The sequence below is a fragment of the Mandrillus leucophaeus genome, unplaced genomic scaffold (genome assembly GCF_000951045.1).
Source record: "Mandrillus leucophaeus isolate KB7577 unplaced genomic scaffold, Mleu.le_1.0 Scaffold83, whole genome shotgun sequence".
In the NCBI taxonomy this organism is placed as follows: Eukaryota; Metazoa; Chordata; class Mammalia; order Primates; family Cercopithecidae; genus Mandrillus; species Mandrillus leucophaeus.
In genome coordinates this window covers 4,110,216-4,132,362 of record NW_012109030.1, presented here as the reverse complement: position 1 = coordinate 4,132,362, position 22,147 = coordinate 4,110,216, and the positions used below count along the sequence as shown (strand labels likewise).

The window sequence follows — 22,147 nt, the reverse complement described above, 5'->3', positions numbered from 1 at the left end:
AAAATATGTGTGTATATATATATATATATATATTCTACATTCTATCCTTAGATAGTATTTAGGGTTCTGCCTGACCTCTTAAAAAGAACTTATATATGCAAGCAAGGGCTGATATTCTGGAGAATGTGCATGCATTGTAGATTCTGATTTTTCTTCGTCTTGTTTGCTGCTTTTTAAAGGGTATTCTGGGAGCTGTTCTTCCATCTATGTTGTTCCAAAATACTACCGAAGTTGGCCTTCAGAAGTTCAACATCTGTGAACTCTTCTGAACATGCACAAAAGCCGAAATTCAGTCTGCAGGGTGTCCCCACATGTTTAGCTCTTCCTGACATGTGTACCCTGCAGGCAATGAAGCTGTGATTTTTGGTTTTTTGACAAACTCCAGCAGCTTGCATTGAGGGCTGTGCTTCCGAAGGCCAGGAGGCTGTCTCTTTAGAAGGTCCAGGTAGCAGAGTGTGGGGGTTAAATGTCCTCTGCTCTCAGAGCCACCAGTGAGGTCCCGTGCGTTTTACTCCACCCCTCAAGAGCCTCTAAGCTCCAGAGTAGTGATTAAGTGACTGAGGGCAGACTCTGAAACTAGGATGGCAAACTGCTTGCAACTGGAGAATGAGGGATAGGCTACTGTTGTGCTCCTTTGTGGACAGTCATCAGCCACTCTTTCACGATGCCTTTTTTGTTTGTTTGGGCTTTTTTGTGGGGGATGAGGGGTAGTTCATATGGAAATACTTAAGAGGATTCTCCAGGCGGCTGCTGAGCTGACGGGTTGATGATGTTGTTGGATCTGTGCAGGCAGTGGACGCCTCTGAGTTCTGCAAAGGAGAGGGAGCAGACTCACCCCTGCCACTGCCTCTACTTAAACACAGGCTCTTCTTGTGTTGGTGCAACGTGACAGAGCTGCTGGAACTGGGTCAGAGTGTCAGGGAGGGCCTCTGTCTGCCGCCGGGCGGGAGCAGCTGCCTGGGCTGGAGATGCAGCTGTTGTTGCAGAAGCCTCCAGGTGCACAGTGCTGAGTGCCACTCCCTTGCCTGAGCATCCCTGGAGGCTCGAGGTGGCAGAGATGTGCCAGGCATCAGAGCCAGGAGGGAGCGGCATCCCCTAGAGTGCTGCCCCTCCCAGATGGCTCACCCAGTCATGAGGCCCGCGCGGGGGACCTCCCCTGCCCTCGGTGTACAGGGACACTGCTGGCCACACCAGTGAGCCTGGCTGACCTTCCCCATGTCTGAGTTTTCAAAGCACAGAGGGCTGCCAGCGGTGGTCCTTGTCTCCAGGCATACATCAGAATCCCTGCTGGGGCTTCTTCTGGGCTCAGTGGCCTGGTCGGAGGTGCAGGTCAGTAGGCCTGCAGGGGGCTGTGGCATCTAGACATCCCAGTGGCTTCAGATGAATTCCTGATGTACAGTGGAGGTTGAGAGCCACTGGCCCAGAGGCACTGAAGACAAACTTTTGGCTTAGGTGTGGACTTGCATCGATACGCATTCACATGTGTGTGCATCTTTTTAGATTCTGAGACCTGGGATCAGGGTGTGGGCTTTTTGTAGTCTCAGAAACTGATATGCCCCTTAAACATAACAGAGATGGCCTTTTTATAATGGTGATGAGGTTGGCAATGCAAGAAAAAGAAATAGGCGCCCTGTTTAGGTCTTCTTGTAGCTGAGCCTTCTTACCAACGGCTCCAGTTAGTCCACGGCCTTGCCTTTAAGTTCCATCTGACATCTTAGCGGGGTGGGGTGGCACCCCTAGAAGCTAAGTTAACCAAGCTGTTTTCCTTTCCCTCAGGGCTTTTCAAAGGCCCCCCTTTTTTTTTTGGAGACGGAGTCTCTTTCTGTTGCCCAGGCTGGAGTGCAGTGGCATAGTCTCAGCTCACTGCAACCTTTGCCTCCCGGGTTCAAGTGATTCTCCTGCCTCAGCTTCCTGAGTAGCTGGGATTATAGACGCCCCCACAGCAGGCCCAGCTAATTTTTGTATTTTTAGTAGAGATGGGGTTTCATCATGTTGGCCAGCTGGTCTTGAACTCCTGACCTCAGGTGATCTGTCGGCCTCGGCCTCCCAAAGTGCTGGGACTACAGGTGTGAGCCACCTTGCCCGGCCAAACGCCTGTTCTTAATTTTATATTCAGATTGTACATTCATTTCTTAAGGAGGCCCCAAATTATGTAAGCTTCAGGGCCCGTGCAACGGAAGCTGCCTCTGCATCTCACCGTGATCGTCGTGATTGGGAAATGAACTCTTCACTCCTAGCTCCTGGTGTGCCAACTGCCAATCCAACCTCCTCCCTCTGTCCAGTCTCTAGTTCAGTGATGCTTTGGAAATTCTTGCTACTCCTGAGCTCCAATTGAATGCCCAACGGCCTACTAGTCACAGCCACCTGGATGTCCCATCAAGCGTGCAGCGTTGCATGTCCTAAGCTGCACTCATCCCTCATCTGTCACTCCCAGACCTCCTCTTCTCTCAGCGTCCACACTCTGGTGGATCCTGAAGCCTGGGAGTCATTCTGCATTTCCCTCCTTCTCTCTTGGCCTCCCGCTTCTGCCTACAGGTGATCAGTAACACACGCCTTCTCAACATCTTGGTTCTCCTTCTCCATCCTCAAGCCCTGCCAGGTGTGACCTGCCCTACCCTCATCATGTCCTGGTTTCTCAGTCTTGTCCTGGGTTTTTCCTATCCATCCTCCAAGCAGTTTCCAGAGGGTGCTTCTACAACAATGGAAATCTGACACTATACTCCTCAGCTTCAAACAGACCGCAGCCACCACTCCCTATAGAGGAGGCAGTCCTCTTCGCAGAGCCTTCAAGCCTCCAGGAGCCTGCGAGCCCCAACCTCCTCGCCAACTCCTCTCTTCTCACTTGGTGTTCCAGAATGAAGGGTGCTGTGTCCCCTACCCCTGTCACTGGGATTTCAGGCACACTGGCATCTCCTGCACGCCTCCCCACCCCATTCCTCCATCTGCAAAACTCTTTGCATCCTTGAAGACCCCACTCACTCTCTGCTTCCTCTGTGAGGACTTCTCTTCTCCTTATGCCTAGTTGACGACTGTCTTCTTGAATCATCCCCGACCCTCACACAGAGTCCTATTACACCACTCAGACACTGGCTCAATTATCACACATCTTGGAGGATAGGATTCATGTCTCATCTCAGTGCCCAGTGATGGGCTTGGCACCTAAGAGGTATGCAATAACTGTTCTGTTTTTGTTTTGTTTTTGTTTTTTTTTTTTGAGACGGAGTCTGGCTCTGTCACCCAGGCTGGAGTGCAATGGCATGATCTCGGCTCACTACAACCTCTGCCTCCCAGGTTCAAGTGATTCTCCTGCCTCAGCCTCCCCAGTAGCTGGGATTACAGGCATGTGCCACTACGGCTGGCTAATTTTGTATTTTTAGTAGAAATGGAGTTTCACCATTTTGGCCAGGCTGGTCTTAAACTCCTGACCTCAAGTGATCCGCCCACCTCGGGCTCCAAAAGCGCTGGGATTACAGGCATGAGCCACTGTGCCTGGCCGCAATAACTGTTTTTTTTAGCGAATGAATGAATGATGGCTCTGACAGCTTGGTAGTCTGTCCTTAAATTAGGAACGGGCTGGAAAATTCTGACTTTTTCCTCAAAGGCCACAGAAACCCAAGTGATTTTCAATAACAACCCAGTCTGGGTTAGAGCCAATGGCCTGGAAAACTATATTGACCTTTTAACATTTTTAATTCATGGCCCTGGATAAGTTCCATTCATTACTGTAAATTCTCTTATTCGATGCCTGATTTTTCATGCCTTTGGCTTCTTACTTTTCCTTATCTTGAAGCCTGTTCTAGCATATTACAATAATAGTTAGAATTGATTGAGTCCTAAATATGCAACCTTTCCTGTGTTTTACATACATCAAGTGCTAGCTCATCACCTCTTCACTCTTCATTAGAGCCTCAATTAGAGAAATAAAGAAAGCTTAAACATTTTAATAAATTGAGCCAACCAAGTATGAATGCTTATTAGCATGTCTTCTAAAAATCTTAGAGGGAGAAGAGATTTCAACCGCTGGATTTTAATGATCTCTGCTGTAGATCTCAATTATGCACGTCGGCCTTGGTCTTCCACCACTATGGGCAAGAGAGAGCTCAATGTATTGCAGCCAGAATTTTGTTAAAGGCTTTAGGGAGTATTCTTGGCTTTTGCAAGCAGCAAAAACAGTCAGGCAGGTTGAAAAGAGAAAAGTCAGGCCAGGTGTGGTGGCTCATACCTGTAATCCTAGCACTTTGGGAGACTAAGGAGGGCAGATCGCTTGAGGTCAGGAGTTTGAGACAGGCCTGGCCAACATGGTGAAACCCCATCTCTACTAAAAATACAAAAATCAGCCAGGCGTGGTGGCAGGTGCCTGTAATCCAGCTACTGGGGAGGCTGAGGCATGAGAATCGCTTGAACCCAGGAAGCAAAGGTTGCAGTGAGCCAAGAGCGTGCCACTGCACTCCAGCCTGGGAGACAGAGCGAGACTCTGTCTCAAACAAACAAACAAATGAAAAAAAAAAACAAAAAGAGAATGGTGGTTCTAAAAAGAAAGAGGGAAGAGAGAACTCAGGAAGAAAAGACACAGAAAATTAAAAAGGCCACGTGGGAAAAAGGCACAGGGAAAACAGGAAGAAAAATACAGGGAGGAAGAGGTATAGATCCCACAATTGAGGAAAACAAAGTCAGAAAAGGTAAGAACAGAGGATCCAGTTAATTTCTTGTTGCATTTAAATGGATAAGGAAAGGCTTTGGAGATAGCCGCAAAACACTCCCTCCACCCACTAAAGAGCCAGGTTCTTCCTGAGTTGTTCCCAGTCAGTAATTCCCCCACCATTTGCTCAGCATCTTGTCTTAGAACTTAACCACCTTACTGATCAATGGAGTGAAAATCCTCCCAACATGGGAACATTTTTTCTTCTATCAATTTAATAAAGAAGCTGGCCAAGGACAGATGTTAACTGGAGAGCCTACAATCCACTCAGATATGTAGTGTGGGTTTCAATCCTATTCGTGGATAAAACAGCTTGGAAAGCAATCTGGAATGACATAATGGCCCAATATTGCTTTCTCTCTGCTAAAGCAAGTGTGGTTTTCATAGGTTTTTAATATGTATTTCAGGGTTTGAACTGCATACCATCTCTCTGTTACTCTCCGCCAGGGGACCTGAATGACAGCACTCGCCTCTAAGATATTTTTCCATTATAATTTTCCAATTTGTTCAGGTCTGAAAAGTGTGTGTAAATGAAAACAGAGAAAATTCAAATGCTGTATCCCTTTCAAACATTCCATTTTGGGTTTACAAGGACTTTGCAAACCGTTCTCTGTTTCTCTCCCTCTTCAGCAAATAACCTTATTTTCTGATCACCTTTATTGAGCCAGAAAATATGTGCTGGATTTCCAGGAACCCTTCTCTCTCTTATTTTTCAGCTTTTTCTTTTGTTGTTTTGAGACAGAGTCTTGCTCTGTCAGCCAGGCTGGAGTGCAGCAGGGCAATCTCAGCTCACTACAACCTCCACCTCCCGGGCTCCAGTGATTCTCATGTCTCAGCCTCCCAAGTAGCTGGGATTATAGGCATCCACCACCGTGCCCAGCTAATTTTTGTATTTTTAGTAGAGACAGGGTTCTATCATGTTGGCCAGGCTGGTTAGAACTCCTGGTCTTAAGCCATCCGCCCGCCTCGGGCTCCCAAAGTGCTGGGATTGCAGGCGTGAGCCAGCGTGCCCAGCCTTTCAGCTCTTTTTGACCTGCAATCTCTTCTTTCAGCTCTCCCACCTGCCCTGATTCCTGTCCCAGAAACCTCTGGGAGAACTCAGACTGGCTTCAGGATTCAAGAGAAATGTTACATCATTTTCCCAAAGAACACAGCCCCACCCGAAATTAAGGAACACGACTGTCCCTCAAAAGTCTCTTTGCCTATAGGCTCTGGGGAGAACTGAGCCAGTTGTCTCACCTTAAGTAATTATAACAGCTTAGGTTTCCTCAGAGACAGGGAGAAAAAAATGAAAAACGATTTACCCGGGGAACTCAGATGGGATTGCTGTGGAGTAATTTGTATACACTAAAATTGGCAGGGGACTGGTGAGCCTTTAGGCTGCATGGCCTTAGCCAAGTAAAACAGACCTTTACGCCTGTTCCTCTCCGGATCTGAGAGGCGTTAAACCCACGCAGGAGACCGCCCTTACCTTTCTTGGCTTCACTTTATCATGGTAGTCATACTGGAAGATCCCTTTGTAGCTCAGGCCCAGCCACCATGGTATGCCCTGCTTGTCCTAGGATATCAAACAAAGTTCGGGTGAATATGGGGCTGGAGGAAGTAAACACACACTAAGTGGAGATTTCCTGGCTTGGGGGCAGACGAGGGAAAGTGCCATTTCCTGGGAAGGGATGGAGCCCACCTGTCTACTTTGTTTATTAACAGATGCGCCCATCATTGAAGGATGCTCTGTTATGTGAAGAGGGTGACATGGGGAATGTTGGGGCTGGGGGCCTGGTTCTGCTAATCAGCTGGACAGCTGAGGTCCTTTCCCTTTATATATAAGGAGTGAATGCCCTGCTCTCTCTCTTTCTCTCTCTCTCTCTTTTTTTTCCTTCTAAAAATTTAGGCATTCCATGCTGGGACACCCTCTCACCACAACTGAAAATCTGTGAGATGTCACACCTAATGAAAGGACCTTCTGGGCCGAGAAACTGTCATCGATGGTCAGAGCCAGAGGAGCCATGGAGACTGTGGAAAGTGACTCCTCTCCTTTTAACAACAAATCACAGCAAAGAGTTGGTCCAGCTTTACCCAGGACCTTCCCCAGCCCCGGGAAACACAGACCGGAAGGTGTCACCCTGAGGTCCTGCTCACCCAAGATGACAGCTGGGTGCCAGGCAGGGTTTCAGGACTCATGCTGTTGGACAGGGTAGCAAAACGGAAGCCAAAACCGTCTCAGGACTGAATTAGAAATACCAAGTCCGCTTATTGCTTTTTTTTTTTTTTTTTTTTTGAGATGGAGTCTCACTCTGTCAGCCAGGCTGGAGTGCACTGGCAAAATCTTGGCTCACTGCAACCTCTGCCTCCCAGGTTCACAGAATTCGCCCATCTCAGCCTTCCAAGTAGCTGGGATTACAGGCACGTGCCACCACGTCTGGCTAATTTTTGTATTTTTAGTAGAGATGGGGTTTCACCATGTTGGCCAGGCTGGTCTCAAACTCCTGACCTCAGGTGATCCACCCGTCTCGGCCTCCCAAAGTGCTGGGATTACAGGCATGAGTCACTGCACCTGCCCAGCCCCCCACCGTTTATTAACAGAGACCTCTTGTCACCTGAGTGTAAGTTGCAATTCTATATTCAAATAGGATGATTCTGAGTTAATTAGAGCCCTCAGAAGCTAGGATGTTATAATGAGCATATCAAGCAGCTTTTCCCTAGCTATGCCCTAATTGCCAAGTTTCTAAAAAACCTAATACACCCTCATGGTGGGTGTCTGGAAAACTTGAAACTGGCACATCATGGTTTTGAAATATTTGTGGGGCGTGAGTTATTTCAAGATGAGCAAAAAGATAAAAGGCAAAAGAGATACATTTTGAAATTTCTTTTCAAGCTTCAGGGTATATGATTTCTTAAAAACAAACTTTAAAGGTAGTATAAAATCCTCGTATTGAACCCCTGCCTCTGGGAAGTAGCTGTGCGCACTGCAACAGTTTCAGAGAACAGAACAAGAGGAAACTCAATGCCACTGCAACAGCAGATTGACCAGGTAAGAGCTGTCATCACACCATAAAACGGCATCAGTGAGATCACAAGGCCCCCGGACAGGGAGCCTGATGCAGCTGGGCCAGGCTTCCTGGATTCGTGCTCTTTTCCAAATAAGCAGCTAAGCCATTGCTTACGCTTTGAGGTTCTAAGTGGCAAACACCCATACTTCTTTGGCACTTTGAAAATCCCAAGTCTTTACCAAACTGAAATAAAGAGCACAGTTTTGAAGTTTTCTTGGAAGGCAGAAAGCATATATATCAGATACAGCCTTTCTGTTAAGTTCTAGGGCTGACAAAGAAATGGACCACAGGCTGAAACACATTGAAAGACCGCGTGAAGTTTCCTGTATTGGAAATCGTCTTTCCCCAGCATGCAATCTTCCTGACCAAGTCCTCTGAGACCTCCATTCCCACCAGCAGTTATAAAGAAAAAAATAATGAGGGCCGGGCGTGGTGGCTCACGCCTGTAATCTCAGCACTTTGGGAGGCCGAGGCAGGTAGATCACCTGAGGTCAGGAGTTCAAGACCAGCCTGGTCAACATGGTGAAACCCCGTCTCTACTAAATATACAAAAATGAAATGGGTTTGGTGATGCATGCCTGTAATCCCAGCTACTCGAGAGGCTGAGGTAGGAGAATCGCTTGAACCCGGAAGGTGGAGGTTGCAGTGAGCCGAGATCGCGCCACTACACTCCAGCCTGGGCGACAGAGGGAGACCCCATCTCAAAAAGAAAAAAAAAAAAAAGAAAAGAAAAGAAAAAGAAAAAAACATATAATGAGAAGTTTTGATTTGTTTGTTTAGGGGAAGTTTGGCAACCTTCACCAAATGAGTGCACTCACCTTCACTGCGTAATAGTGAACTCCGTATGTTGGGAGAGACTCCACGATGCTCATGTAGCTGGAACGACAATATGAAGATACATAAACACACACACTCAATGCACACAAGGCTAGTTATTCAGCAGATCTGGTATCTCATATATATATTTGTGTATGTGTATGTGATAAAGTTCTCGGAGTGATTATTTACTTGAAAATTAAATTGCAACATACACCCCCTACTCTCAGATATGTCTTTGGAGAGGAACTGAACAATTCTGACATACGATATATTAACACACACAAACACCGTCCCCACGCAAGCTGGGAAGGGGCCACTTACTTCACGATTGCTTGACCTCTTGTCTGACCGTTCAGTTTCTTGTAGTGCTCAATAACTCTGTCTTCACTGCAATTAGAAGAAAAGAATGCTGTTATCAGAGTCCCTAAGTCAACAGCCAAGCTTCCTGCCAGTAAGATATTCCTCAGCCCCATCTCCTAAGAAGCTCCAGGACACCAACAGCTCCTGGAAAAATGATTTGTCCTGGAGTGGCATTTCCAAACTCAGTCTGAGTGCTATCTATTTGGATGTAGATTTACTTAAAAAATAGTCTGTTTTCCCCTCAAAGGACTTACATTCTCTTTGTTTTGGATTTTTTTTTGTTTTGTTTTTGAGACGGAGTCTCGCTCTGTCACCCAGGCTAGAGTGCAATAGCGCGATCTTGGTTCACTGCAACCTCCACCTCCCGAGTTCAAGTGATTCTCGTGCCTCAGCCTCCTGAGTAAATGGGACTACAGATGCGTGCCACCATGCCTGACTGATTTTTGTATTTTTAGTAGAGACAGGGTTTCATCATGTTGGCCAGGCTGGTCTCAAACTCCTGACCTCAAGTGATCCACCCACCTTGGCCTCCCAATGTGCTGGGATTACAGGCATGAGCCACCATGACTGGCTTATCTTGGATTTCTAATCAAGAAATATAAGATTGGAGCTCAGGCTGGGTGCAGTGTGTCACCCCTGTAATCCCAATGTTTAGGGAGGCTAAGGTGGGTGGATCGCTTAAGCCCAGGAGTTTGAGACCAGCCTGGGCAATGCAGTGAGACCTTGTCTCTGCATAAAAATACAAAAATGAGCCAGGCATGGTGGAGTGTGCCTGTAGTCCCAGCTAGTTGGGAGGCTGAGGTGGGAGGATTGCTTGAGCCCAGGAGGTCAAGGTTGCAGTGAGCTAAGATTGCACCACTGCATTCCAGCCTGGGTGACAGAGTGAGACCCTGGCTCAAAAACAAAAAACAAAGGAACAAAAAGACTGGAGCCCAGGTTTTGGGATCAGCTCCTTGGAAGCAATGGTACCAAGAGAATAAGAGGAAGCAGACAGCAGAGATGACGCGTGGATGCCCAGGCTGAACTCTCTGGGGTCCTTCTTATCCTCATCTTCCCAGTCCTGTCCACACAGGGCCTCATGGGGGGATGGCAGGCATTGACCTTAACCACACGCCCACAGTCTACCTGCTCTGAATGCGTAGTCAGGGATGGAAGGCTTTCCAGGAGGATGGAACGTTCTGGAATTTGGGCCTGGTTAATATGAACCATGAGGCAACAAAAGCTCCATAGGAACACTTGGAGAACAACAGCAAACCAGCTACCAGAATTAGACAGGCGCTCCCTCCCTTTTTGAAATCTTAGTGCTTTTTTTGTTTTTGAGACGCAGTCTCCCTTGTCACCCAGACTGGAGTGTTGTGGTGTGATCTTGGCTCACTGCAACCTCCGCCTCCCAGTTTCAAGCAATCCTTGTGCCTCAGCCTCCTGAGCAGCTGGGATTGCAGGTGTGTGTCACCACACCTCGCTAATTTTTGTATTTTTAGTAGAGATGGGGTTTTGCATGTTGGCCAGGCTGGTCTCAAACTCCGGGCCTCAGGTCATCTGCCCACCCCTGCCTCCCCAAGTGCTGGGATTATAGGCATGAGCCGCCGCGCTCAGATGAAATCCTAGTTCTGATATAGCAAGAGGTTAGGTGGCTCCTTGGTGGCAGTGGCAAGCTCGCCCCCTGAGAAGTGACTCTGATGCCCATGGGGTAGGAGATACGGCTGCTCCAACCCCTGCCTTCAGATGGGCGGAGCCAACCTTGGGAATCCCAGGGAAGCAGGTGCAGGCAGAAAGCCCCACCCCCACCTGCTGAGGTGTGGAGTCCAGACACCTCCGCCTCCCTGGTCTGGCCCCAGAGCTTTGGAACCTCAGTTCTCACTCTCCTGTCTTACTTCTCTTCACCCTTCCTGTCCTCCGTCAAAGCTCCGTGAGGGGAGGTGATTCCAGGGGTTTACCCTTGAGATCTCAATAGAGGATCTTTATTATCTATTATTATTGTTTTCGAGACAGGGTTTCGCTCTCTTGCCCAGGCTAGAGTGCAGTGGCATGATCCTGACTCACTGCAAACTCCATCTCCTGGGTTCAAGTAATTCTCCTGCCTCAGTCTCCTGAGTAGCTGGGATTACAGGTGTGCACCACCACGTCCGGCTAATTTTTGTATTTTTAGTAGAGATGAGGTTTCACCACATTGGCCGGACTGGTCTCAAACTCCTGACCATCTGCCCACCTCGGTCTCCCGAAGTGCTAGGATTACAGGTGTGAGCCACTACACGCAGCCCTATTATCTATTATTCATCACCCCAGGATCTACCTAAAGCCTTCTTTTACCCACCTTTTTCTGTTTGCATGTTTAGCACGGCCAGTGTTGCGGGGTAACAGGTTCTACACATTCGTCACCTAGTCTTTGTGAGTAATTTATTTCTCTTTCAATGACTACCTTAACCTCCAACTAGTATCTTTTAATTTTAATATTCTGGAATTTGATGCATAGAGGACAGTGAGCAGTCTTGATAAAGAAGGTCTTTATGAATACCCCGAATGAGGACCAGCCAGCTCCAGGGATCCTTGCCTCAGTTGGAGCGTCACTTCCGTGGGGTCTGGGCATCCTCTATTCAGAAAGGGGCAGACCCAGCCATCTCTCTCCTTGGCTCCCACGTGCCGAGGAAGTTCTACGTCAAGTGTGACAAAGTCGTCTCCTGATAAACAATTCTCGAAAAGCATGCTCCCCAAGGACAGGCCCAGCCTCACGAAACCTGCAGAGCTGCGTCAGGAGGTTCGGCGGCTCCACTTCTTTCCATCCCACTCACTAACTCAACAGCTGCCTTGGCATGTTTCCTACCATGTGATCTGGGGTTTTGTGAGGTCGACTCCTAGATCCAGGGTCAAGCAACTCGGTGTAGATAGGGGCCTTTTTCCTTTGCAGCTCTAGGGAGAGAGGGTCCCTGGGGTGAGCTGAGGAGGTACAAGTCAACATAGCACTGTAGCCACGAACACACAGAAGGCTCAGGAGAAACACCAGTGAAAGAAAGTCAAAACCACTGTCAGAAAGCCACGCCGCTGTTTAACGACTACATGTCCTGACCACAGGGTTCTGGGTGGCTGACAGCTGCAGAAATCTTCGCCACCCCCTGTTTGCCCTATAACTGCTGCTCTCTGAGACCATCTGTGAAGCCACAATAGTTGCCTTCTCCATCCTCAGTTTTTTCCTTCTCGTTTTGCCCCCTTAAACATGGTGGGCTTATCCTGGGATAACAGGCTCAATCCTTACCGAGAACCTATTCTGCTCCCAACCTGTCCCCACCTCTGTTCTGGAACTTTCCAGAGGGCTGACGTGCTCCGAGTTTTGCAGACAATTTTCCCAGACCCTAGATTTGTAGCAGGGACTCGAGGGAGTAACTAGCAGAAATCCAGGAAGCAGAGTAAGCACTGTCTGGATGACTCAGGGTTACATGGAGGAGAAAGGCAAATGACCAAAGCTGCCTGTGCCCGGGTCACTGACTGGGTCATATTGTTAAGTCAAATGACCTCTCTGCAGACAAGGGGGTACAGGAAATGCACGGGTGATGGAAGGGGAAATAGAGATGGTGATATATGGTTCCCTGTCTCGGAGCAGCTGCTGGCCTGCTGTGCTCAGTGGTTTTGGGGTGAAAAAAGATGTCCCTGCATACCTCACTGAGGTGGTAGGGGTGGTCAGGTGGTCCAGCATTTACAAACTGGGCCTGCGAGGGAGAATCCAGGTTAGGGTACTGATCCCTCCTTGTTCTGTGGCCCTGGGCACATCATTCTAACTTTCTGCCTCCGTTGCCTCCTCAACAGGGAAATCGCATGGTGTGAAAAGTCCATGCTTGTTAAATGTGCGGGGAGCATTAGCAGAAAGGCTTCTTGCACCATGACTCAGCATTATTATGCTGCTTTCACTGCTTTTTAATGACATGAGGTGACTATGTATTTCCTCTCTTAATTACTGTCTGAAGTAGGTTGGTGTGTGTCATCCCATTTTGCAGAGGAGAAACTGATGAAAGCTACCTGGCTAGTCACTGCGGAGGCTTGGCTGGGATGCTAAGATCCACTGCCTTGGTCACCAGGCTGCAGCCTGCAGGTTGCCCATCCAAAGTGTGAACTCCAGCAGGGGCAGGAGAGCCCCCGAAGAATGGTGAGTACACCTCCTTAGTTCAGGAATGATCAGGGGAACTGGACACTCTGGGCAACTGTGATGAGAGGGGTAAAAAGGTCTCCCCCACCAGTGAGGGGTCCTGGTTGACCTTGCTGAGTGTTGATTCTGAGACCCAGAGGGAAAAGCAGCGAACAAGCTGTGTGCACCTGCTCTCTCTTCATTCTCTATCTGTATGAAGCAGGGACAGCACTTATCCCTCTCCTTGCAGCTTTGCTTTTTAAAAATCTATCTATACATAGGGGTACAAAAATACAGTTAGATAGAAGGAATATGTTCTAGTATTTGATCGTACAGTAGGGAAACTATCGTTAACAATAATTTGTTGCATATGTCAAAGTAGCCACAAGTGAAGATTTGTAATGTTCCCAACACAAAGAAAAGATAAATGTTCGAGGCGATGGATAGCCCAGTTACCCTGATTTGATCACCGCACATTATGTACAGATATCAGAGTATATATACATGAAAAATATGTACAACTATTATGTATCAATAAGAATCAAAGTCCATATAAATAAGGTTGAAATATTAGAGCCAACACCAAGTAGCCAACCACGGTGAAATGAGGTGGAAGAATCTGTTGTGGTTGTGATTGTTGTTTTTCAGCAGGGTATTGTCAGGAGGGTCCCTGTCATTGACTTTTATACATCGTCTGGATTGTGATGCTGACTGAGTGGCACATGGCTCCCCCATCCTGCCACGCTCTCGGGACATTTAACACTGGCTTGGGCACTTATGGGTCTGAAGGAGTCTCAGGGAAAGTGCTGGCCTGGTCATGATGGTATGGGATGTTCTGCCAAGCCAGCTATAGGTGAAGATGTTTATACAGAGAAGAGACAGAGAGAGTGTGTGTGAAGGGCGAGGTGCCTGTGGGTTAGTAATCATGTGTGAGCACAGAGCAGATAATGGAGAAGGTGAAGGAAAAATCCAGAGACACAGGGAGGAGAGAAGAAATTCAAAACTCTCAGATGTGTATAGCGGTGTTCTAAGGTTTGGAAAGGAATGAATGGGTGACTGATGGACACACAACAGGACAAGTCTCAGAGGCGAAGAGATTCCTCCCTGGTCCTCTCTAGTTACCTGCTCACACCCTCGGGGCCTTGACCATTGGATTTTTGGAAGTGAACAGCCAGGAGGCTACAGAGGGATCTGGCCCAGTGGCACAAGGAATTAGGGAGGTGGGTAATAGGGTCCGTGAACAAGGAAAAGGGACCATCATTTTTGGGCATTCGGATTGCAAGTCTCAACATTTGGAAACTGATGCGTGCAAAATCCCTGCAGGTTAAACAGATTTTGCTCTTTGGGGGCAGGTTATAGTTAGAGAAAGTCATTATCTATTTACATTTATGTTTCCAAAAGAGGAGTGGCAATAAAACAGCTCTGGGAGATGAAATTAGGGATGCCAGACACGGAAGGGAGCTCACAGCCTCGGGCCTGGGCGCCAGCTCCCTAGCGATGTGGTCTCTCAAAGAGATGTGATTTATGAGCCAGAGTTGTTTTTTGTTTTGTTTTGTTTTGTTTGAGATGGAGTCTCACTCTGTCGCCAGGCTGGAGTGCAGTGGCACAATCTTGGTTCACTGCAACTTCCAACTCCTGAGTTCAAGGGATTCTCCTGCCTCAGCCTCCCAAGTAGCTGAGACTACAGGCACGTGCCACCATGTCCAGCTAATTTTTTTGTATTTTTAGTAGAGACGGGGTTTCATCATGTTGGCCAGGATGGTCTCCATCTCCTGACCTCGTGATCTGCCCGCCTCGCCCTTCCAAAGTGCTGGAATTATGAGCCAGAGTTTAATGCTGCTAATGAACCCTGCATCAAGACATGTCCCACCCCAGCCAAAGGAATCTCTTAGCCACCCGAATCAATGAACAACTAGGTCACTGTCTGGATAAGTGTCCAGAGAAGATGAAATGCTCATAATCCGTATTTTTCAGAAACTGTCATCAAAAGCACTGACACAAGTCACGTGTTGTAGTTTATTAGAATTGACTTGGTCTGTGCTTTTTGTTTTGCTTTTAAATAAAAGGAGTTGCAGTGATTTCTGTTAGGGAATCAGAAGGAACATCAGAGAGCAGTATTGCAGTTATCAAAGGGCAGTGGCCAGGGCTTAGGAACCCAGTGGGATTTCAAAACATTATCCAGGAATGCAAGCCCTGCCCAACTGTGGCCCAAACCACAATCTGGGAGCCTTTCAAATGCTGGAATCATTCAGAATCAGTCATTTAGGGCCCGACAGATGAGCTACGGCATAATGTTACATAGTGGCTACATCAGGAGATAGGAAACATCGAGGGAAAATAAAAGAATCAATCTCTCTTTTCTGAAAGAAAAAGTCCTGTGGTTCTCCCACATCTCAAACCTCGACATGCTGTCATCAAATGACAGGTGTTCCAAAATGAAACTCTAGCAGCACACGAAAGGCTCTTCAAGGTGGCAAAGCTTCCAAAGTGAAATTTTAGAAGGTATTCTTTTTGAAAATTGAAAAAAAAAAAAAAAAAGAGAGAAGAAACAGAAAAGGAGAGGTCTCACGCACAATGCTTCACTTAAGTAAATGCAGAAAACGGGTGGGGTGTGGTGGCTCACGCCTGTAATCCCAGCACTTCGGGAGGCCGAGGCGGCCGGATCACCTGAGTGAGGCCAGGAGTTCGAGACCAGCCTGGCCAACATGGTGAAAGCCCGTCTCTACTAAAAATACAAAAATTAGCCAGGTGTGGTAGTGTGTGCCTGTAATCCCAGCTACTCAGGAGGCCGAGGCAAGAGAATCGCTTGAGGCACAGGTTGCCATGAGCTGAGATCATGCCACTGTATTCTAGCTTGGGTAACAGAGCGAGATCTGTCTCAAAAAAAAAAAAAAAATTAATTAATTAATTAAAAAAATAAATAAATGCAGAAAATGATTTCATGAAGACAGAAGGTACTTCACACAGCTGCGAGTCCAGGCTGGCATGTGGGAGCTGGTAGAGGGAGGGTATATTCAGTTGTCCTGTGTCCCCTCGCACTCCGAGAGGGGCTCGCTCCTGGGGAAGACGCCAGGGGTCTTACCAGTAGGCCAGGGAAGGGTGCTCCTTCAGGGCTTGGGTGGGAAGGGCTGGCAGCTTCTTCAAGTCACTCCTCACAACTTCATTGCTGAAAGAGACAATGGCCAGAAATGCACTCACCCTCTGAGGACGTAACTGCACTCTCTGATACCACTTGGGCCACTGCTTTGTCTGAGAGACCCCACATCTGCTTCCCTGCTAATCAAAAGCAGTGGGAGGAAGGAGCGCTCTCTTTTAATTTCCTTAATACAGATGTAAACGAAGGCAGACACGCCAAGCCCAGTAACCACCTTTCACCGTGCAGAAAGCAGGACAAAACACCTCCAGATGGCCAGGGGTGTCTTCCCAAACCCTGCTCTCACAGACCGGCACAGACTGAACGCCCCTGAGCAGCCCTCAGCAGGAATTCGGGGAGAAGAAGGGTCCCCAGGGGTCCCCCAGGGCAGGATCTTAGGAGAAGCGCCCCAGAACCCCGCCGTTAGGCTCACATTGCTCCGAGAATGGGCAATGGCGCGCTGCCTCCGTAAGAGCGTTTGCTCTGCTAATACACAAAGCTGGTTTTCACGGTTTACGTTGACCACATGCTGGAAACTGTTTTCTGAAATATGACAAATAAATACTGATGGAGTCTCCTTTATCTGAAATGCTCGAGAGCAAAAGCGTTTCCGATTCCAGATTTTTTTTTCAGATGTTTGACTAGTTGCATTTATATACTTACTGGTTGAGCCTCACAAAACCTGAGCATCTGAAATCCGAAGTGCTCCAATGAGCATTTCCTTTGAGCGTCATGTCGGCACTCAAAAAGTTTCAGAGTTGGAGTTAGGATTTTCAGATTAGGGAGACTCAACCTGTAACTTTTGCTTTTGAGGAGGCTCAGAAACTACTTAGAAAGTGTGAACTGCATTGTCTGGGCCAGGCTGAGCATCCCGTATCCCAAAATTCCAAATCAGAAATGTGCCAAAATCTGAAACATTTTGAGTGCCAACATGACGCTCGAAGGAAATGCTTACTGGAGCACTTTGGATGTTGGATTTTCAGATTTGAGGATGCTCAACCAGTTGGCATATAACACAAATATTTCCAAACCTGAAAGAAATCTGAAACACTTCTGCTCCCAAGCATTTGGGATGAGGGAGATTCAACCTGTACCATCAGGTGGTTTTATGCATCTGGTCATGAAATCAGAAATTCTTTTCCCGGTAGACTCACACATGCTTAGGTTTGGAAGATGCTTTAAACTCCCCTAGCTTAGCCAGCCTTCTTCAGGTGCCTGACTCCTCCCTAGACACTCAGCAGGTCTGCATCCCCTCTGGGCTGGACCATCTGTGGCATCTGCACCCACCTACTACCTCCAGAGTAACAAGCGGCAGTCACTTTGGGACAGTTTTGATACTGAAAGAGCGTTTCCCTATCCTGGTCCACCAAAGAGCCTTGGAAGCCTTAGCCGGGGTTGCAACGGCACATGTAGGAGAGTTCTGCCTTTGATTTGCCGTCCTGACTTGGGCTACGTGAGCAGCTTCGAGGTTGCTTATACTAACCAAGGCAAATACTGGCCACCAGGACACTGGGCAGTGCCATCTAAAAAGAAATGAAACAGGTACAACTGTTGCATTTTTAGCAATGTTTTTCATTTTTAGCAATGTTTTTCATTGCTAAAAAGGAATGAAACAAGGTATAACTCTGAAGGAAGGAAGGAATACCGCAGCCATAGAGGGGAATTCCTCAGGTGTTTGGATGGTGGACACTCCAGCACCCATGCTGTTAACTGGAGGATACATTGTTCCCTGTGTCCCTGGCAAGAAATACAGCCAAGGGCAGTGCAATGAGCAGCATCACCAACGGATGCCCAGTACCACTGGGCAAAACCATACCAATACACCACTACATTACGTCTGTGCGTGGTGATAAAGAAACACATGGAGGTTTGGTGACATTAGAGCGCTCCCAGAAAAAGCATTTTTCTGTTGCCCTAAGAAAGAACAAGGCCAGGCGTGGTGGCTCATGCCTATAATCTCAGCATCTGGGGAGGCCGAAGTGGGAGGCTCACTTCAGTCCAGGAGTTGAAGATCAGCTTGGGCAACATAGTGGGACTCTGTCTCTAGAAAATTAAAAAAATTAGCCATGCACAGTGATGCATGCCTGTAGTCCTAGTTACCCAGGATGAGGCTGCAGTAAGCTGTGATTGCAACACTGCACTCCAGCCTGGGTGACAGAGGGAGACCCTCTCAAGAAAGAAAAGAAAAAAAGAAGAGAAAGGAGAAAGAGAGAGAGAGAAAGAAAGAGAGAAAGAAAGAGAGAAAGAGAAAGAAAGAGAGAGAGAAAGAGAGAAGGACAGAAGAAGAGAGAGAAAGAGAAGGAAAGGAAAGGAAAGCAAAGGAAAGCAAAAGAAAGGAAGGGAAAGGAAGGGAAAGGAAAGAAGGAAGAAGGAAGAAAGAAGGAAAGAAGGAAGGAAAGAAAGAAAGAGAAAGAAAGAAAGAGAGAGAGAAAGAGAGAAAGAGAGGAAGAAAGACAATGACCATGACCAGTGGTGTTGGTGAATCCTGGCTTCATATGACCAACTAGAGGGAAAAGCTCAAAGTGGAACTGTTTGAATCAATCCATCCAAGTACTTGAACTGTTAGAATCTAAATGGTAAGGCCAGGACAGATCAATTGATAATCAATAAGCTGAAGGTGTTTATGAAGCCCCTGCTATTACATGGAAAGAATTGTAGAGGATATAAAAAATGATGAGATATGGTCCTTAACCAGAAGGTGCCCACGATTTAGTTGGGAAGGCGAGAGGAACACCTACAAAGCTCACTGACCACAGGGGTGATGTGTGATCATGTCAATCCAAACAACAGACATGAAAGCTCAGAGGAAATAACAGCCCCCTTGGGCTCTGATGTAAGACTGGCTTTGGGGGAGGCCGTGCATGAATAAAAGGATAGGAATATCACTTTTATCCCGAGTGGAACACAGACAGACATGGGGGCCACATAAACTGAAGAAATCCATCAGAGTAAGCGGAATGTCAGGGGCAATACGCTGAAAAGGGCAGGTCAGGAAGAGAATTGTGAAACTTTAATGCCAGGCTAAGAGGGTTCAGCCTCTCCTGGGTTTGATCCAGAAGGCAGACAGCAGGACAGCCCCTGGTGGTTTTCAAACAGGCAAACTCCTAGTGTTCAGGAAAATTCAATTCCAACCCCAAGTACAGTCGGTAATTTTTACGCACATGCTATAAAGGCATAGTTTCAGCAAATATTCAATTCACCAAACATGTGAGCGCCCACATTGATGAATTTCCAGATCTTCTCTCCCGGCTTCATGGTACGTTCCCTGAGAAAAGGGATTTGATTTATTGGTCCATCAGCACACAGAGGGCTGGCTTCAATGTGAAAGGCACTTTTCTCAGATCAACTTTATTGGATGAAACCATGAGAAAGGCAATTAGTGACTCCCTGAAGGAGTTGAAACTTGAGTTTGGGTTTACTCACACCCATCACATCGAAAGTGTATTTGGGGAAGGAAGGAGCTCCAGGAGGAAGGGATCGTTTTACCCACCAAACCCTTGCTTGTTGGCAAACACGTTGCCCTGATGACAGCCACAGGTTTGATTTCCTCGCTGAAGCCTGCAGTGGGTTCTCTAGCTCTGCTCCAGGGCAAGGTTACACACAAAAAAATCTAACAAGAAATCACCAAGGCATGAAGCCCGTCTAAATCCATTATATTCTGGAAGGGATCCATGGCCCTTCATCCTTCCCTGAGGACAAATCTGTAGAAATGTTCTGTTTGCTTTTCTGCTGTTTATAAACATCTGCAATAACTTAGGGGTGTCTAGCCCTGTCAATCCAGCCAAACTCTGTGGCTGAAAATCAGAAAGCTCTCCTAACAGGAAACTTGGTCACTCTACCCCCAGAGACTTGCAAGGCTGTGGCCTGACGAATGTTCTAGAAGTTCATACTTCCTCCCTCAATGTCTTCCACTTTGACGTTTTCCCCAGAGTTCATGGCATGTGATAAATGCCAACTTATAAAACAACTTAAGACAGTTCATTGTGGCTGCATTCCATTTTTAGAAAAATACAAAAAAGAGCTGGATGTGGTGACTCATGCTTGTAATTCCAGCACTTTGGGAGGCCAAGGTGGGAGGACTGCTTGAGTCCAGGAGTTTGAGACCAGCCCGGGCAACATAGCGAGACTCCATCTCTACAAAAATAAAAATATAAAAAAATAGCCAGGTGTAGTGGTTTGCACTTGTAGTCCCAGCTGTTTGGGAGGCTGAAGTGGGAGGATTGCTTGAGCCCAGGAGTTTGAGACCAGCCTGGGCAACATAGCGAGACTCCATCTCTACAAAAATAAAAATATAAAAAATAGCCAGGTGTAGTGGTTTGCACTTGTAGTCTCAGCTGTTTGGGAGGCTGAAGTGGGAGGACTGCTTGAGCCCAGGAGTTTGACATTACAGTGAGTATGATCATGCCACTGTTCTCCAGCCTGGGCAACAGAGGAAGACCCTGTCTCAAAAACAAAAAGAATAGAAAAGAAAAAGAAAAATGCAAAAAGGTCTCTTGAAGAGCCAGTTGCTAAACTGAGAATAACATTTAAGTCTTCCTATCTTTAATATTAAGCAGCTTTTATTAAAAACTCTCCGGCAGGTATGAATGTTGTCAGGATAAATGTGGTGTTAGTGCTGTACTGGCCTTCGATTTAGTGGTTTTTTTGTTTGTTTGTTTTGTTTTTTCAGATGATGTGCTTGTCTTCTACAGCCTATACTCCTCATAAAACAAGGAAAGTTAGAATGATCTACTGGGGAAAAACAAAGATTTCTAGCAATATATCAAATAGAGAATTTGCCGCAGTGAACCACAACAAATTTAACCAAGATACCACAAAGTGAAGGGAGCAAAAATTAAAACTGAGAGAGAAGGATGAGCAAAATCCACAATGTGTTTGCTTTTCTTTAAAAAAACCTGGAAATAACTTTTTCAAGAAACTCTCCTTGGGTCAAATGAGATGTATGTAATTTGTGGGAGAAACTTTGGGCGAATAGAGTAGGCTTAGTATGGAAGAATTCTTCCTAAAACCAGTTGTTTCTGTCTGCACTGGTACAAAAACAGCAGAGCACAAAACCCAGAACGTGATGCTAGCTTAACAGAAAGGAACAGCCTGCAATTCAGAAAGAGTAATATAATGCTAGCGTCGGCCTAACTCCTCCATATTTTATGAGCAGATCATGAAGGCCAACTTCTCAGGAGTGGGGTATTTCATAAGTAGAGTATTGCAGGTCCTTAATCGATTATCACAATTCCAAAATTCAAAAAGCTCTAAGAAACATTTCTTAACCCATCTGGCTGCAAACTTCATCTTTTTGCACGAGGGAATGATGGACCTTTCTATTTGCGCCCACTTGCTGGGCACATCCATGTTTTGTGCGGGAGGTGTCAATGTGTTTAATTCCAGGCGCTGCCTTAGGCCCTGCCCAGGGTGTGGTACAAGCCCTGAATTACCTGCCTAAATCCTGCCAAGTTCCGAATTCGTAAACATTGAGATCCTAAAGTTCTAGATACGCATATGTGGCTCTGTGTTCCTTTATTTGATCATACAATGGACCTAGAAAACTGAGACAGATTAATGAGGGAAGTTATAGATTTTTTTCTTTGCTGATCTTTAAGAAATCATGCAGGAAACAATCTTTCATTTCCCTTTCCTTCCTTCCTCCTCCATTTTTTTTTTTCTTTTGGTAAACCAAGGTGAAGTAGAGGTTACGACAAAGAAAAGGGAGCACCTGGCCATCTCTGCCTGATCCCATGCTTTTTTCCCCAAGTGTGTAGGAAAGAAATGTTGCAGGGGTTTTCCACCATTGGTTTGGGCCCCATCTGTCTGAGAAACTTCTCCTGCCATAGTGTGTGACCATTCGCAGACAAAGGGAATCACCTGGAGGCCCCAGGAGGTTTCTCCAGCATGGGATTCTGAATTCTGGGCATGTATCATAGATATGTCACACGAATTACCAACTGTTTGTGGGGGGCATTTTTTTTTTTTTTTTT

The 22,147-nt window shown here is 46.9% G+C and overlaps 1 protein-coding gene across 1 annotated transcript in view; it reads right to left on the bottom strand.

Moving 5' to 3' along the window:
• The window catches only part of FRMD4A (FERM domain containing 4A), a 221,993-nt gene that overhangs the window by 94,547 nt on the left and 105,299 nt on the right, over positions 1–22,147 (bottom strand). The window contains exons 7-10 of the mRNA XM_011968152.1: positions 16,125–16,208; positions 8,890–8,955; positions 8,568–8,625; positions 6,171–6,257 (exon numbers count right to left, since the gene is read on the bottom strand). Coding sequence (XP_011823542.1) covers positions 6,171–6,257; positions 8,568–8,625; positions 8,890–8,955; positions 16,125–16,208 — 295 coding nt within the window. The remainder of the gene's footprint in view (positions 1–6,170; positions 6,258–8,567; positions 8,626–8,889; positions 8,956–16,124; positions 16,209–22,147) is intronic.